Source organism: Palaemon carinicauda, chromosome 19 (assembly GCF_036898095.1).
Source record: "Palaemon carinicauda isolate YSFRI2023 chromosome 19, ASM3689809v2, whole genome shotgun sequence".
Lineage (NCBI taxonomy): Eukaryota > Metazoa > Arthropoda > Malacostraca > Decapoda > Palaemonidae > Palaemon > Palaemon carinicauda.
This window is the reverse complement of record NC_090743.1, coordinates 100486366-100504490: the sequence shown is the minus strand read 5'-3', so window position 1 is coordinate 100504490 and position 18125 is coordinate 100486366. Positions and strand designations below refer to the sequence as shown.

Sequence of the window (18125 nt, the reverse complement as noted above, 5' to 3'; positions counted from 1 at the left end):
CAAAGCTTGAGCCAAAGGATTGGAATCTCTCTTGCACTTACTAAGAATTACAATAGTATCAGCTAACACTATATATCTAATACCTTCAATCCCATCATTGGAACAAGTTAGACTAGTTGAAACATTAGAATAGGTTAGGCTAGTAGAGAAATAACATAAGTAGCTACCCATTGCATAAAATTTAAAAAGTTCCAAAACTAACTGGCATAATCAAACATTTATAAAGTACCGCAATATGATATTTTAATTATAAAATAAATTTTTGAATATACTTACCCGGTGAATATATATAGCTGCAACTCTGTTGCTCGACAGACAAAAAAACAGTAAAACTCGCCAGCGATCGCTATACAGGTTGCGGGTGTGCCCACCAGCGCCAACTGTCGACCAGATACCGTACTCGATGTAAACAAAGACTCAATTTCTTCTCATCCCACTGCGTCTCTATTGGGGAGGAAGGGAGGGTCATTTAATTTATATATTCACCGGGTAAGTATATTCAAAAATTTATTTTATAATTAAAATATCATTTTTAAATATTTAACTTAGCCGGTGAATATATATAGCTGATTCACACCCAGGGTGGTGGGTAGAGACCAGTTAAATATGTTTACATCGTTTAAGCTAAGAGTTTTTATTTCATTTTGGAAGTTATCAATATAACGAAAACAAAATAAATAGGTACCTGGTAAGGAAGTCGACTTAGACGATTACTCTGCCTTGTAAGTACGTCTTCCTTACGGAGCCTCGCGATCCTCTTAGGATGCTGACAGACCCCTAGGAGCTGAAGTATCAAGGGCTGCAACCCATACAACAGGACCTCATCAAACCCCTAATCTGGGCGCTCTCAAGAAATGACTTTGACCACCCGCCAAATCAACCAGGATGCGAAAGGCTTCTTAGCCTTCCGGACAACCCATAAAAAACAACATTAAAAACATTTCAAGAGACAGATTAAAAGGATATGGAATTAGGGAATTGTAGTGGTTGAGCCCTCACCCACTACTGCACTCGCTGCTACGAATGGTCCCAGTGTGTAGCAGTTCTCGTAAAGAGACTGGACATTTTTCAAGTAAAATGACGCGAACACTGACTTGCTTCTCCAATAGGTTGCGTCCATTATACTTTGCAGAGATCTATTTTGCTTAAAGGCCACGGAAGTTGCTACAGCTCTAACCTCGTGCGTCTTAACCTTAAGCAAAGCTCGGTCTTCCTCACTCAGATGTGAATGAGCTTCTCGTATTAACAATCTGATAAAGTATGACAAAGCGTTCTTTGACATAGGCATGGATGGTTTCTTAACTGAACACCATAAAGCTTCAGATTGGCCTCGTAAAGGTTTAGTACGCTTTAAATAGAACTTAAGAGCTCTAACAGGGCATAAGACTCTTTCTAGTTCATTGCCTACGATCTCCGATAAGCTGGGTATATCGAAAGATTTAGGCCAAGGCCGAGAAGGTAGCTCATTTTTGGCTAGAAAACCAAGTTGCAGCGAACAAGTAGCTTTTTCCGACGAAAATCCGATATTCTTGCTGAAGGCATGAATCTCACTGACTCTTTTAGCCGAGGCTAAGCATACCAGGAAAAGAGTCTTAAGAGTGAGATCTTTCAGGGAGGCTGACTGTAAAGGCTCAAACATGTCTGACATGAGGAATCTTAGTACCACGTCTAAATTCCACCCAGGTGTAGCCAAACGACGCTCCTTAGTAGTCTCAAAAGACTTAAGGAGGTCTTGCAGATCTTTATTGTTGGAAAGATCTAAGCCTCTATGCCGGAAGACCGATGCCAACATGCTTCTGTAGCCCTTGATAGTGGGAGCTGAAAGGGATCGTCCTTTTCTCAGGTATAAGAGAAAATCAGCTATTTGGGCTACAGAGGTACTGGTCGAGGATACAGAAACTGACTTGCACCAGTCTCGGAAGACTTCCCACTTCGATTGGTAGACTCTAATGGTAGACGCTCTCCTTGCTCTAGCAATCGCACTGGCTGCCTCCTTCGAAAAGCCTCTAGCTCTCGAGAGTCTTTCGATAGTCTGAAGGCAGTCAGACGAAGAGCGTGGAGGCTTTGGTGTACCTTCTTTACGTGCGGCTGACGTAGAAGGTCTACTCTTAGAGGCAGACTTCTGGGAACGTCTACTAACCATCGAAGTACCTCGGTGAACCATTCTCTCGCGGGCCAGAGGGGAGCAACTAACGTCAACCTTGTCCCTTCGTGAGAGGCGAACTTCTGCAGTACCTTGTTGACAATCTTGAACGGTGGGAATGCGTAGAGATCCAGGTGTGACCAATCTAGGAGGAAGGCATCTATATGTATTGCTGCTGGGTCCGGGACTGGAGAGCAATAGATTGGAAGCCTCTTGGTCAGCGAGGTTGCAAAGAGATCTATGGTTGGTTGACCCCAAGTGGCCCAAAGTCTCTTGCACACATCCTTGTGGAGGGTCCATTCTGTTGGAATTACTTGCCCTTTACGACTGAGACAATCTGCTATGACGTTCAAGTCGCCCTGGATGAACCTCGTTACTAGGGAGATGTCTCGATCTTTTGACCAGATGAGCAGGTCCCTTGCGATCTCGTACAACGTCAGTGAGTGGGTACCTCCTTGTTTGGAGATGTACGCCAAGGCCGTGGTGTTGTCCGAGTTTACTTCCACCACTTTGCCTCGAAGGAGATACTCGAAGCTTTTCAAGGCCAGATGAACTGCCAACAGCTCCTTGCAGTTGATATGCATGCTCCTCTGACTCGTGTTCCACAGACCTGAGCATTCCCGACCGTCCAGCGTCGCGCCCCAGCCCAAGTCCGATGCGTCCGAGAAGAGAACGTGGTTGGGTAACTGAACAGCCAGGGGAAGACGCTCTCTTAGGTTGATATTGTCCTTCCACCAAGTCAGACAAGACTTCATCTTTCCGGAAATCGGGATCGAGACCGCCTCTAGCGTCTTGTCCTTTTTCCAGTGGAAAGCCAGATGGAATTGAAGAGGACGGAGGTGTAGTCTTCCTAGTGATACAAATTGCTCCAGGGATGACAGCGTCCCTACCAGACTCATCCACAGCCTGACTGAGCAGCGTTCTTTCTTCAGCATCTTCTGGATGGAAAACAGGGCTTGATCTATTATGGGGGCCGACGGAAAAGCCCGAAAAGCTTGACTGTGAATCTCCATCCCTAAATACAGAATAGTTTGGGATGGGACCAGCTGCGACTTTTCCAAATTGACTAGGAGTCCCAATTCCTTGGTCAGATCTAGAGTCCACTTGAGATCCTTCAGACAGCGACGACTGGAAGAGGCTCTGAGAAGCCAGTCGTCCAAATAAAGGGAGGCTCGGATGTCCGATAAGTGGAGGAATTTGGCCACATTCCTCATCAGCCTCGTAAATACGAGAGGAGCTGTGCTTAGGCCAAAGCACAGGGCCCGAAACTGGTAGACCACATCTTCGAAGACGAATCTCAGAAAAGGTTGAGAGTCTGAGTGAATGGGAATGTGGAAGTAGGCGTCCCTTAGGTCTAGCGAGACCATCCAGTCTTCCTTTCTGACCGCTGCTAAGACTGACTTTGTGGTCTCCATGGAAAACTTCGTCTTTGTGACAAAGACATTCAGAGCACTGACGTCTAGCACCGGTCTCCACCCTCCTGTCTTCTTTGATACTAGGAAGAGACGGTTGTAAAACCCCGGAGATTGAAGGTCCGAGACTTTGACCACCGCTCCCTTCTCTAGCAAAAGAGACACTTCCAGTTTCAGGGCTTGTCTCTTTTCTACCTCTCTGTACCTGGGAGAGAGATCGATGGGGGACGTCACTAGAGGGGGTTTGCGTACAAAAGGGATCTTGTACCCCTCTCTGAGTAACTTCACAGATTGTTGATCTGCGCCTCTCCTCTCCCAGGCTTGCCAGAAGTTCTTGAGTCTGGCTCCTACTGCTGTCTGAAGTTGCGGGCAGTCAGACTCTGCCCTTAGAGGACTTGGATCCTTTCCTCTTCCCTCGCTTCCCTTCGGCACGAGCACCTCCTCTGCTGGAGGCTCTGCCACGAAAGGGCGGAATAAAGCGAGACGCTGGAGTGTCTAACCTCGGTCTAGCAGACAATGTAGGCAAAGGGGGAGCTTTGCGAGCAGAGGACGCAACTAGATCGTGGGTGTCCTTCTGAACTAAAGATAGGGCAATTTCCTTTACCAAGACTTCAGGAAACAGGCACTTGGAAAGGGGAGCAAAGAGTAGCTCGGATCTTTGGCATGGCGTCACTCCAGCAGACAGGAAAGAACATAGAGACTCTCGCTTCTTCAGGACTCCAGACGTGAATGAGGCGGCTAGCTCGTTGGACCCATCACGGACGGCCTTGTCCGTGCAGGACATAATGAGCAAGGAAACGTCCTTATCTGCAGAAGAGATCTTCCTGCTCAGGGCTCCTAGGCACCAGTCTAGGAAGTTAAAGACTTCGAAAGCCCTAAAAATCCCTTTAAGAAGGTGGTCCAGGTCCGATGGTGACCAACAAATCTTCGAGCGTCTCATGGCAAGGCGGCGGGGAGAGTCTACAAGACTTGAGAAGTCGCCCTGGGCAGAGGCAGGAACTCCCAAGCCGAGAACTTCTCCCGTGGCATACCAGACGCTCGATCTAGACGAGAGTTTAGATGGGGGAAAGGCAAATGCTGTCTTTCCTAAACTCTTCTTAGTCTCTAACCAGTCTCCCAACAGCCGCAAAGCTCTCTTGGATGAACGAGAGAGAACGAGTCTAGTAAAGGCAGGTGTGGTAGCAGGCACGCCTAACACAAACTCTGACGGCGGCGAACGCGGAGCCACAGAAACAAAGTGGTCAGGGAACAACTCCTTAAATACAGCCATGACTTTTCTAAAGTCCAATGATGGTTGAGTTGCCTTAGGTTCGTCAAGCTCTGAAGGTTGATCCTCTTGCGGTTCAGCAACGTCCTCATCTGAAAGTTCCTCATCCGAAAACTGATGAGGAAACGGCAACGGAGTGGGCAACGTCTGGCTCGCTGAGTCCGGTCGCACTGGTGCATGCGTGACGGATCCGGACGCAACGTCATGGAACTGCTGCACAGTCTGTGAACTGTCAACAACCATGGGTGCGCGAGGACGCACAGCGTCCACCCGAGACTGTTTAGACCGTCTGGGTTGTGCAGTCAACACCATACCGGGTTGCGGAGGTTGACGCACCGCGTCAAAACAAGTCACCTCTGATGGTTGTTGAACGTCCTGAACGTCAACAACCACCTCCGTGTGTCGCCTAACGTCAACGTGCGGCTGGCAAACCACACTGGGTCGCATCGGTGGGGGTACAACCTCGACTGGTAGACGCGAGAAAGTAACCTCAGCGTCAACAGGACGCACAACAGACCGCTTGGAAGGTTGTTGGCCAGAAGGTTCAGCAGCAACCTTCTCCGCATTGAAGTCCTCCATCAAGGACGCAAGCTTGGACTGCATGTCCTGTAGCAATACCCATTTAGGGTCTACGGCAGCAGGTGCGGCAACAGACGGGGTGAGCGACTGAGGCGGTACCGCTTTGCCTCTCTTAGGCGGTGAGCAGTCATCAGATGACGGCAACGAGTCCGAACTGACCCAGTGGCTACAACCGGGACGTTGGACTTGTCCTGAAGGGACCGACTTACGCTTCAAAGGTCGTGAGACCTTGGTCCAAAGTTTCTTACGAGAAACACCTTCGGACGACGAGGTAAAAACGGGCTCTCTCGTCTTACGTTGGTAGGGGCGATCTTGGGGAGATACGCCTGATACCATAGAGGGAACGTCTGTTCGCTGATCAAAGCCTCTCGAACCCATGCGTCGTACGACATTGCTTCTCCCCTGGGCTTGGGAGCTTGCAAGAGGTCCCGGACTAGGAGGACGACAGGCACGAACAGACGAACCCTCAAGCGCAACACTGTTCACAACACTTTGAGAAACACTTGGCACTTTATCACTTCCCGCGGCACTTTGGCACTTTAGTTCCTTAACATCCGCCATGAGTTGATTGCGGTCACTGGCAAGGGACTCAACTCTCTCCCCCAAGGCATGGATAGCACGCATCATGTCAGCCATCGATGGTTCCTGAGTGCTAGGAGGGGGGTTAGGAACAACCACTACAGGGGAAGGATTAGGTTGAGGGGCATGAGGAGAGGAAAAATCTACCGACCTAGAAGAACTTCTCCTTACCCTATCTCTCTCTAGTCTGCGTGTATACTTCTCAAATTCGATAAAATCGAATTCCGAAAGGCCCACGCATTCCTCACACCGATCTTCCAATTGACAGGTTTTACCCCGACAATTGGAACAAACAGTGTGAGGGTCGAGAGAAGCCTTTGGAAGACGCCTATGACAGTCCCTAGCATTGCATTTTCTAAACTTGGGAACTTGTGAAAGGTCAGCCATTTTGAATTGGTCAAGGGAAAATTCCAAAAAACGATCTAAGTCATCAACAATGAATCCGATACAAAAAAGAGTTCAAGGATTTATTTGAAGAAAAACCCTGTACTGCGAAAGCTCATAACCAAAATAAAGTACTTCACCAAATATGATGGGAAAAACTCCAGGTTTCAACAGCGAGTAAAATACGTCTTGTCGACACGTCGACAGAGAAGAAATTGAGTCTTTGTTTACATCGAGTATGGTATCTGGCCGACATTTGGCGCTGGTGGGCACACCCGCAACCTGTATAGCGATCGCTGGTGAGTTTTACTGTTTTTTTGTCTGTCGAGCAACAGAGTTGCAGCTATATATATTCACCGGCTAAGTTAAATATTTAAAAATGTATTTTTCTTACTACAAAAACCCAAGTCCTTTAACAACGTATGACTTCAGCGATGCTGAAAAGGCCATTTAAACTTTAAACAAAGTATTTGTAGTCACTGGTAGGTGGAGGGTAAGTCCCACCCACTCACCAGGGGGATTAATCTCCACTGACCTTAACCTGGGATTTGCGGGGTGATTGAGGTGAGCAATGTAACTTAAAGGACCCAAGATTCTAAAAAATTTCTTTAAATATATGTGATTTGTTCCTACTCAAATACAAACCATCGTTATCTAATCAACATTCATCCTTGGGAGGGAAGAAGTCCTTATAACCAAACTGGCTGGTTTACCAACACGGAAAATGTCAACGAACATTGGTCCTGTGACAGAGCAAAAGTGATGATTCCTGTCATCTCTTCACTACCTGAGCATGAAGATGTCGCAGGTATTAGGCTAGGTCCCTACCCTGAGACTGGTAGGCTGTCACAGAGGAATCTATATCAAAAAAGGATATCATGTCTGAATGAATAGTCATCAGGAGAAATGGGTGTACATAAATGAATGTAAAGTACTTCCATCCTCCCTCTTGTCTGGGAGGGTAGGGGAGATAGTTTAATAAAAAAATTTGTAAGGAAAAGTACTCAGTTGTTATTCTAACCTGCATCTAGCATCCAGTCCAGCACATAATGAAACAATTGCTGCAACACATAAAGGGGAAGAGAGAAGAGGGAAAAGGCCAGACATTCTCCTTTCCTTCTAGGCTTACTTCGCAACCAATATCTTGGATCACATGTTTCTTATCCTGTGAGGTAGCTAGGTTCTCAAAACAATTTGTTGGATAATTTTATCCAGGGACATGTGGGTGAACTCCCTTAGGTATAAGAAACGAAGATTAACTGTTGCACCAGACTCCTGCCTTCAGGACCAGTGCCACTGATAGGTTTTGCCTAAAGGTTAGGGTACATCTCATCCACTGACTTAGTGGTCTCGAACCAAGATGGTCCTTCCATATTCTCGAACCAGCACGTCTGATGGTGTACAAGTAAGAAGAAGAAATGTTCTTGGAATCTTTTTTTCAACCTTTTGGTGTGGTTACTGTGAAAAAGTCTCTAGTGTTCTGCAAGGGAACCAGAGATCTCTCGGTAGCATCATTTTGTCCTCAAAGGACAAAGGACTCCAGAACAAAGGACATAAAAGTATTCCTCTGTTTGAGAATGACTCATGACATAAAAAATGTAGTACTGTATCCCCATTTGTAATGCTGAGACCAAGGCTTGTGAGCAGTCATAGGGTCAGATCCTATCTGATGCCTAGTCAAGGGCTAATGCAGGGTCTGTTTGAGAGACCTAAAGACTTGAACAACCTCCCAAAAGTGGACCTGAGTTCCTGGAGAGTTAAGACTGTTCATAGTTACTACTAAGCCCAGACTGATCCTAGTCTTAACGGATCTTACCACCAGCAACCTCCTTCAGATGACGTATGTGCGCAGCAGAGGATTAAATTTGGTACGCTGTCTGGCTGACCTGTTGTATCTGGACCGTGGGTGAACCACGATATGGCGAAGGATTATTGTACAAGGAAAGTGGAAGAATTGGGACAAAATACTGATGTTTAAGCTAAATAGAATACAACCACATGTAAGAAAAGATGTGAAACATACCGGAATAATCCTATCCCAAAATAATAATAAAACACAAACCCTGATATGTAATATACACCAAAAATCTAAACACTAAAAAGAGATCGAGTACAGTCTACAGAAACATTACATCAACATAAATGTTATGGAATCAACAGGTAAGGTGTGTTTCATGGACCTACAAGAAGCAGGTTTGATATCATGATATCGAGCAATAATCTTGTGACGAGGGTTCCCTGAGGGTGTTGAGAGATATAAAATTTAATTCTAAGGTTGAAAAGCCTATGCTTCATAGATATTAGCAATATGAACTAAGGTATAATAACTTGACTTGAAACATCTTCCTTTTTTCATTATACCTGTACTATACTAGTCATCGAAGACCACATGCATTTTGGGTTTCATCTCCAAGCTTGGCCTGTGATACTCTCTTCTTTGAGGATTATGCATTTTGGAGAATTTCTGATTCAAAGGGGCTTCCTCTTGAAACTTGTTAGGATTTGAACATACATTTTCAGAGTTTAGTTGAATTTTAGGTTCATTTTCAGAGTTTAGTTGAATTTTAGGTTCATTTTCAGAGTTTAGTTGAATTTTAGGTTTCTTTTCTTTTTTAACCAAACGTTCAGCTTTCCTGCATTCTTTTCTCAATTTTTTCCGCAATTCTTCACCAGACAGCCCCTTCAGCACCAGGTTCTCTAAAAAGAAAAAAAGAAAAACATCAGTTAATTTTATCTCTGCATTACTGGAGATAAAATTTATAAATTCTAAAAATAATTTGCAATTTTCCCAACTATACAAACCTGGATTCTTTATTGTAGACAGTAGGTTAGCTAGGGCACCAGCCAACCATTGTGATACTACCACTAGAGAGATAGGGGTCCTTTGACTGGCCAGACAGTATTACATTGGATCCCTCTCTCTGATTACGGCCCATTTTTGCTTTGCTTACACGTACACCGAATAGTCTGGCCTATTCTTTCCACATTTTCCTCTGACTTCATACACCTGACAACACTCAAATTACCAAACAATTCTTCTTTACTCAAGGGGTTAATTAATAAACTATAGTTGTTCAGTCCTTACTTTCCTCTTGGTAAGGGTAGATGAGACTCTTTATCTGTGGCAAGTGACTTCTAGGAGAGGAACATGCCAAAATCAAATCATTATTCTCTAGTTTTGGGTAGTTCCATAGCCTCTGTACCACGATTTTCCACTCTCTTTGGGTAGAGTTCTCTAGCTTTAGTTTACACTCGGGCACATTACAGCATTCTATCTCATTTCTCTTCTTCTTGTTTTATCGAAGTTTTTATAGTTTATATATGAAAGATTTAATCTAATGTTGTTATTCTTCTTAAACGTCTTTTGCAGTATATTTCCTTTCCTCAATGAGCTACTTCCCTATTGGGGCCCTAGGGCTTATAGCACCCTTCTTTCCCAAATAGGGCTGTAGCTTAGCAAGTAATAATAATAATAATAATAATAATAATAATAATAATAATAATACACAATAATAATGTTTGTATAATTAGCAAAAATTACAAATTTTTAGTGAAATTTGTATTATTTCTTGTTAAGCAAATTTGAGTCCTTTATGTAGGTTATTGTTTTCAGCGCAAGCTGAAATAGCTATAGAAATTGTTAACGATAAGTGGGAGCAAGGGCGAAGAGCCCTGCTTCTTACCTGTCAAAGTCTCTTCATTTATGAGCTTATGGCTCAGGACCGAGCCTAAATTCCAACCAGGTGTAACCAAACGACGCTCCTTCGTGGTCTCAAAAGACTTAAGGAGGTCCTGTAGATCTTTATTGTTGGAAAGATCTAAGCCTCTGTGACGGAAGACTGATGCCAATATGCTTCTGTAACCCTTGATAGTGGGAGCTGAAAGAGATCGTTCTTTCCTCAGATATAAGAGGAAGTCAGCTATTTGAGTTACAGAGGTACTGGTCGAGGATACGGATACTGACTTGCACCAGTTTCGGAAGATTTCCCACTTCGATTGGTAGACTCTAAGGGTGGATGTTCTCCTTGCTCTAGCAATCGCTCTGGCTGCCTCCTTCGAAAAGCCTCTAGCTCTCGAGAGTCTTTCGATAGTCTGAAGGCAGTCAGACGAAGAGCGTGGAGGCCTTGGTGTACCTTCTTTACGTGTGGCTGACGTAGAAGGTCCACCCTTAGGGGAAGTGTTCTGGGAACGTCTACTAGCCATCGAAGTACCTCGGTGAACCATTCTCTCGCGGGCCAGAGGGAAGCAACTAGCGTCAACCTTGTCCCTTCGTGAGAGGCGAACTTTTGCAGTACCTTGTTGACAATCTTGAACGGAGGGAATGCATATAGATCTAGATGTGACCAATCTAGGAGAAAGGCATCTATATGAACTGCTGCTGGGTCCGGGATTGGTGAGCAAAATATTGGGAGCCTCTTGGTCATCGAGGTTGCGAAGAGATCTATGGTTGGCTGGCCCCAGGAGGCCCAAAGTCTCTTGCATACATCCTTGTGGAGGGTCCATTCTGTTAGAATTATTTGTCCCTTCCGACTGAGACAATCTGCCATGACATTCAAGTTGCCTTGGATGAACCTCGTTACTAGTGATATGTCTAGACCTTTTGACCAGGTGAGGAGGTCCCTTGCGATCTCGTACAACGTCAGAGAGTAGGTCCCTCCTTGCTTGGAGATGTACGCCAAAGCCGTGGTGTTGTCCGAGTTCACCTCCACCACTTTGCCTTGAAGGAGAGACCTGAAGCTTTTCCAGGCCAGACGTACTGCCAGTAGCTCCTTGCAGTTGAAATGCATTGTCCTTTGACTCGAGTTCCATATTCCCGAGCATTCCCGACCGTCTAATGTCGCACCCCAGCCTACGTCCGATGCGTCCGAGAAGAGAACGTGGTTGGGAGTCTGAACAGTCAGGGGAAGACCCTCTCTTAGGTTGATATAGTCCTTTCACCAAGTCAGACAAGACTTTATCTTTTCGGAAACCGGGATCGAGACCGCTTCTAGCGTCTTGTCCTTTTTCCAGTGAAAAGCTAGATGGTATAGAAGAGGACGGAGGTGTAGTCTTCCTAGTGACACAAATTGATCCACGGATGACAGCGTCCCTACCAGACTCATCCACAGCCTGACTGAGCAGCGTTCCTTCTTCAGCATCTTCTGGATGGATAGCAGGGCTGGGGGCTGATCGTCTTGTTCAGCAACGTCCTCATCAGAGGGTTCCTCATCCGAAACTGATGAGGAAACGGCAACGGAGTGGGCAACGTCTGACTCGCTGAATCCGGTCGCACTGGTGGATGCGTGACGGAGCCGGACGCAATATCATGGAACTGCTGCACAGTCTGTGAACTGTCAACAACCATGGGTGCGCGAGGAAGCACAGCGTCAACCCGAAACTGTCTAGACCGTCTGGGTTGTGCAGTCAACACCCTACCGGGTTGCTGAGGTTGACGCACTGCGTCACAACAAGTCACCTCTGCTGGTTGTTGAACGTCCTGAACGTCAACAACCACCTCCGAGCGTCGCTTAACGTCAACGTGCGGCTGGCAACCCACACTGGGTCGCATCGGTGGAGGAACCACCTCAACTGGCAGACGCGAGTAGGTTACCTCAGCGTCAACAGGGCGCACAACCGACCGGTTGGAAGGTTGTTGGCCAGAAGGTTCTTCTCCGCATTTAAGTCCTCTATCAAGGACGCAATCTTGGACTGCATGTCTTGCAGCAAAGCCCATTTAGGGTCTACGGGAGCAGGTGTGGCAACAGACGGGGTTAGCGACTGAGGCGGAACCGTTTACCATCCCTGAAAGCCTTGTTATGCGTGACATAATAGTACAGCAAAACTTCAAAGGCTCGACAACAGCTGAGAAGTTGACCTGTAAACAACTTGGAGCGTCTCCTGGCTAGGCGCCAGGGAGAGTCTACCAGAATTGAGAAGTCTATCTGGGCAGAGGCATGAACTCCCAAGCCGAGAACTTCTCTCGTGTCATATCAGACTCTCGCTCTATAAACCAGTTTAAAAGAAGGGAAAGCAAAGGCTGTATCCCCCAAACTCCTCCTGGTGAAAAACCAGTCGCCTAGCCAACGTAACGCTCTCTAGGAGAGCGAGAGAGCACTAGCTTAAAAACAACGGCTTCGAAGCAGCTAGGCCTAGTGTAAGTTCTGACGTTTAGGCGAACGAGGAGCAGCAGTTACAAGATCCGGACGAAGATCCTTAAAAAAATCATCATGATTTAATTAAAGTCCATAGGAGGCTAAGCAGCTTAAGGCTCCTCTCCATCTGACAGAGTCCTCAAGGGAATATCAGTAGGAGGGAGAACAGCAACTTCCTCATCTACAGGAACCTTGTCCGATAAAAGCTGAGTCTCTCACTGGTGCATTAGTAGCGGACCAGAACGCAACGTCATGTAACTGCTTGACAGTCTGTGAACTGTCAACAACTGAACTGTCAACCACAACAGGTGCGTGAGGACGTACAGCGTCCACTCGAGACTGCTTTGACTGCCTAGACTGAGCAGTCAAAACAACTCTAGAATGCGGAGGTTGACGCACAGCGTCAAAACAAGTCAACTCCGATTGTTAGTGAACGTCTAGAACGTCAACAGGAGCATCAGCCAGTGGCCTAACGTCCAAATGTGGCTGAAAAACCACACGAGACCGCATCGAGTGTGGTTCTAAACAACCTGACTGACGTGACTAAGCTACGCCAACGTCAACAGTAAGCACAAAGGAACGTTAGGTTGGCTGAAAGCCAGGATATCGATGAGATAAACGGCTAGACTCAACGGACTAATCGGCAGAATAGTCTTCCATAAGGGAGGCAAGCATATACTGCATGTTTTGCCATACAACCCCTTAAGGATCAACGGAAATGGTTGTGGTAATAGACGAGGGTAACGTCTGTGACCGCAACACTTAGCCTACAAAAAAAGACTTTCGGGGTCTGTGTTACGCTTTTGTTAGGCAGCGAGCAGTTATCCGATGACTGCATAGGGTCAGAGCTGTCCTAATGGCTGTAACCAGGACGCTGGACCTGTCCTGAAAGGACTGACTTTCGCTTAAGGGCTTCGAAACCTTGTGACAGGTTTCTTATGCGAAAAGCCTACGGATGGCGAGGAGAAACAACGTCTCTCTCGTCTTATGGTAGGGGAGATCTTGGTAAGAAACACCCGATACCATAGAGGGAAAACGTCTGTTCGTTGGTCAAGGCCTCTCGAACCCATAAGTCTTTTGACATTACTTCTCCCCTGGGCTTGGGAGCTTGCAAGAGGTCCCGGACTAGGTGAACGACAGGCACGAACAGACGAACCCTCGGACGCAACACTGTAACACTTTGCGCCTCGGACGCAACACTGTAACACTTTGCGCATATCATTTTATCACTTCGATTTTCTGTTTTGCACTTATTTCTACCTGAAACACGCAATTCTACCCTTTATTAAAAGGTAGTAATTGCGAAATTAGTCGTATAATGCAAGCTCATAATACCAGCAAAAAACAGAAAACATATTTTAAGATAAAAAGAAAAATCAGTGGCTGGGAAAGAGACTAAACACTAGTTCATATAACTACGTTTTCAATCTCTCACCGCACATAGCCTGGGGACGAGAATAAAAACCTAAAAAAGGGATTTTGACGTAGGAAAAATCTATTTCTGGGCGAAGGACCTGTGCCGCCCAGTGAATAAGCTCCATTTAGCACTTATTCTTAGGTAATTTACTGCTAAATATACCAGAGAAAAAATGTAAAGGAGTGCTAGGTTAACTAGCTCGCTCACCTATTGGTGTCGGTATAAAATTGGGCGTATAATCCAGAGGTCCCGCACTATTTAGATTCATCCACGACAGAAACCCCAATAGAGGAGAGCCGTTCAACCTCACTCGGTACTACTAACAATGCATCCGCTCAGAACCCAACTCCTTAGCACCCAAAGTTTGGGGACTCCAAGGGAGAGGAGCTGGGAGGGTTCACTGGGCGGCACAGGTCCTTCGCCCAGAAATAGATTTTTCCTACGTCAAAATCCCTTTTCTGGGCTCGAACCTGTGCCGCCCAGTGAATCTATACAAGAGAAAATGTCACCAAACTTGCAAAGTAAAGGAAAAAACATAAGCGTAAGGGAAATACAGGATGCTTTTAATCAGAGATGAGTACCAAAAATGCCGTGAGTGATAATATATACAGATACTCAGGAGTATAAAATTTACAAATATAATAACAGTATTCAGGTGCGAGACCAACGAATACAATAGGGTATAAATGAGGCAGGTAAGAGGGAGAGATAAAGAGTCAAGGCATTAACCTGTGAGTTACTTGGGAGTAACTACGCTCCCTGCGGTTACTGTAGAAAATTTTAGGGCTTCCAAATGTTTAAGGTAGTGTTTCTTGAACACTGACGGTGATTTCCACCCTGTATACCTGGAAAGGTCTGTAAAATTCATGTGGTGAAAGAAGTTCACCGAGGTAGCAACCGCCCTGATATCATGTGCAAGAGGAAAAGAGTCAGGGTTAGCTTGTTTAATAAAATACAAGATTTGTTGCCTGATCCCTTTAATAGTAATGGTACCGCCTTGTTCTCTAACGAATAGAGGCCCCGAGGAGTTAGAGGAGGTCCGGGATAAATAAGACCTAAGAGTAGTAACAGGGCACAGAGACGGATCTTGCGTGAGGGGAATAATTTTCCAGGAAGACCATCTGTTTTGAGGGTCTTCGTTCTTAGCCAAAAAGAATTTGTTAGGAGAAAGAAGGACCTCTCCCGAAGGCAGGAAGTCAATATGACCCGGGTCTCTCGACAAGGCTGCCAATTCAGAAATTCTTGCCCCGGAAGCCAAGCTCACCAGGAAAAGTGTTTTCCTGAGAAGGGGAATGTAATCACAAGAACTGTTAATGGTATCAGAAGCCAATCTGAGTACGTCATTAAGGAACCAGGTCACCGGAGTAGGGTGAGTAACCGGTTTCAGTCTGGCACAAGCTTTCGGAATTGAAGCTAACAAAGAGTCGGTTAAGTCTATGTTAAAACCCACTAGGAAGATCTTTTTCAGAGCCGATTTAATAGTGGTGATAGTATTGGCTGCCAGACCTGATTCTAATAAAGATCTAAAGAAAGTAACTGTAAGGTTCAAGTTCATACAGTTCACGTCTGAGTCTATTAAAAATTTTGCCAACTTTTTAACTGCAGAGTCATACTGGCGGATGGTGGAATCCCGTTTATCCGATTCTAGGAACAAGGTGTTTTGAGGATCAACATTGGCACCATGCATAGCCGCAAACTTCATAAAGTCCATAAAGTTAGGGCGCTCTGAATGTTTGAGAAAGCGTACACAACGCGTGTTTGTACTATCTGAGACAGAACCGGATTGGGTATCGGGTGAGGGTATAGTCTCAACTCTCGCAGGAGAGGATACCAGTTGCTCTTGGGCCAGTTGGGTGCGACCAAGGCTACTTGTCCCTTGAAGGATCTCAGTTTGTCTAGAACTTTCAGCAAAAGATTCACCGGGGGAAAGAGATAAATCTTTTCCCAGGTGTCCCAATTCTGTGACATGGCGTCTGTGGCGTAAGCCTGAGGGTCTAGATTGGGAGCCACATATACTCTCAATTTGTGGTTGGATTCCGTGGCGAAGAGGTCCACTTGGAGACCAGGAACCTGAGAGAGAATCCACCGAAATGACTTTAGATCGAGTGACCATTCCGATTCTAGAGGGGAGGTCCGGGACAGGGCGTCTGCCACTACATTCCGGACTCCCGCCAGGTGGACAGCTGAAAGATGCCAACGGTTCAAGGCTGCTAGGGAGAATATGGCTACTAGAACATGGTTCAGAGGCCCTGACTTTGACCCGCCTCTGTTGAGGCAGCGGACCACCACTTCGCTGTCGAGGACCAGACGGAGGTGTTGTTTCTTGGGAAGAGCAAGACGTTTCAGGGATAGAAGAACTGCCATGGCCTCTAGCACATTGATGTGAAATTGGTGGAACAAGGGAGTCCAAAGACCTTGAACTTTCTTGAGCTGAGAATAACCGCCCCAACCTGACAAGGATGCGTCCGTGTGAATGATTAATTTCGGAGGCGGAAATCGAAGGGGAACTGACTTTGACAGACTGTTTGCTCTTGTCCAAGGAAGAAGTCTTTCCCGTAGAATGGGAGGAAGGCGGACTTTCCTGTCCCGGAGCTTCCGGTTCGCCCTCGAACGCCAGACACGATTGAAATCTTTCAATTTTGCCTTCAGAAGAAGATCCGTCACTGAGGCAAACTGAAGGGACTCCAGAATCCTCTCTTGGAGTCGTCTGGAACTTACTTTGTCTTTGAGAAAGCGTTTGGTGTTCCTTGCAATCTCTAACCTCTTGGGTCTGGGAAGACACAGAGTATGAGATATAAGATCCCATTGCAGGCCGAGCCATTGGAACTTCGATTTTGGAAGAAGACGGGACTTCTTGAAGTTGATCTGGAAGCCTAGAGATTGAAGATAATGGATGACTTTGTGAGTGGCTTTTAGGCAATTTTGGGAGGTGTCTGACCAAATGAGCCAGTCGTCCAGATAGACTACTACTTGAATCCCTTGATTCCTGAGTTCCAGAACAGCGACTTCTGCTAACTTTGTGAAGATCCTTGGGGCGATGTTGAGCCCGAAAGGCATCACCTTGAAGGAGTAACTTTTGTCCCCTAAGCGAAAGCCTAGGTACGGACGGAAGTGACTCGCTATCGGGACGTGATAATAGGCGTCTGTAAGATCGATAGAGGTGGTGACGGCCCCACGGGGAAGTAAGGTCCGCACCTGCGAGACGGTAAGCATTCGAAACTTGTCGCATTGAATGGACAAGTTGAGAAGGGATAGGTCTAGAATCACTCTTCTCTTGTCTGAAACCTTCTTCGGGACACTGAACAGCCGACCTTGAAACTTCAGGTGTTTCGTTTCTTGTACGGCGTTCTTTTGTAAAAGATCCTGGACAAATTCGACCAGGTCCGGAGTGGAATGTTGACGAAATTTGTTCGGAGGAGGAGGTCCTTGAATCCAACTCCACCCCAGTCCCTTGGAGATGAAACTGAACGCCCAGGGACTGAACCTCCATTTGTTGCGGAAGGAATAAATTGTTCTGGTTAGAACCACGGTGGTAGCCTCTACCTCTACCATAACTCTGGGAAGAGCTATGAGCCTCATACGACTGGTTAAAGGCAGGAGAAGTGGCGGAGGCACCAGGAAGCTGGCTCTTAGGAAGCAGAACGGTGACATAGTCGTCCGAAGGAGCCTGGGAGGTGGAAGGCTGTGCCGGGGCAACAGGAGATGGGGAAAGAGGCAGCTGGAAAATGGGCGAACCAGTTTGCTGTTGCCTGAACTGGGTGGAAGTATATGGACGGAGCTTCTTCCTACCCCGGTCTTGGTAATTTGCAGGGTCAGATTTACGTTTAGGAGTCAAACCCCAACGGGTTTTAAGGCTCTGGTTGACTCTAGTGGCCTCCGCCAAGACTTCCTCTACAAGGTCCTCAGGGAAGAGGTTTGAACCCCAACAGGAGGACCGGATCAGCTTATTAGGTTCATGCCTAATAGTCGCCTCTGCCAGGACATGTTTGCGACACTTGCGTTTAGCAGTAGCGAAGTCATACAGGTCGTAGTATAATGACTGCAACGTAGCCTTGTTGAGAGATTTAAAAATACTCTCAGTATCGTAAGTCAAGGCTATCGACTCCGTGGAAGTGGCCAGGTTCAGAGTACGGCCAACGCGTAGGCGAGAATCATACTCCTGTTTAATGAGGGATTCCGGGAGACGGGGAAGCCGCTCACTAAACATTACCGA

General features: G+C 46.3%; 1 protein-coding gene across 1 annotated transcript in view; it reads right to left on the bottom strand.

Moving 5' to 3' along the window:
• Window positions 1-8247: 8247 nt before the first annotated feature.
• Window positions 8248-18125, bottom strand: part of LOC137658705 (uncharacterized) — a 75638-nt gene continuing 65760 nt past the window's right edge. The window contains exon 3 of the mRNA XM_068393701.1: window positions 8248-9061. Within this exon, the coding sequence (XP_068249802.1) occupies window positions 8736-9061 (326 nt within the window). The 3' untranslated portion in view covers window positions 8248-8735. The remainder of the gene's footprint in view (window positions 9062-18125) is intronic.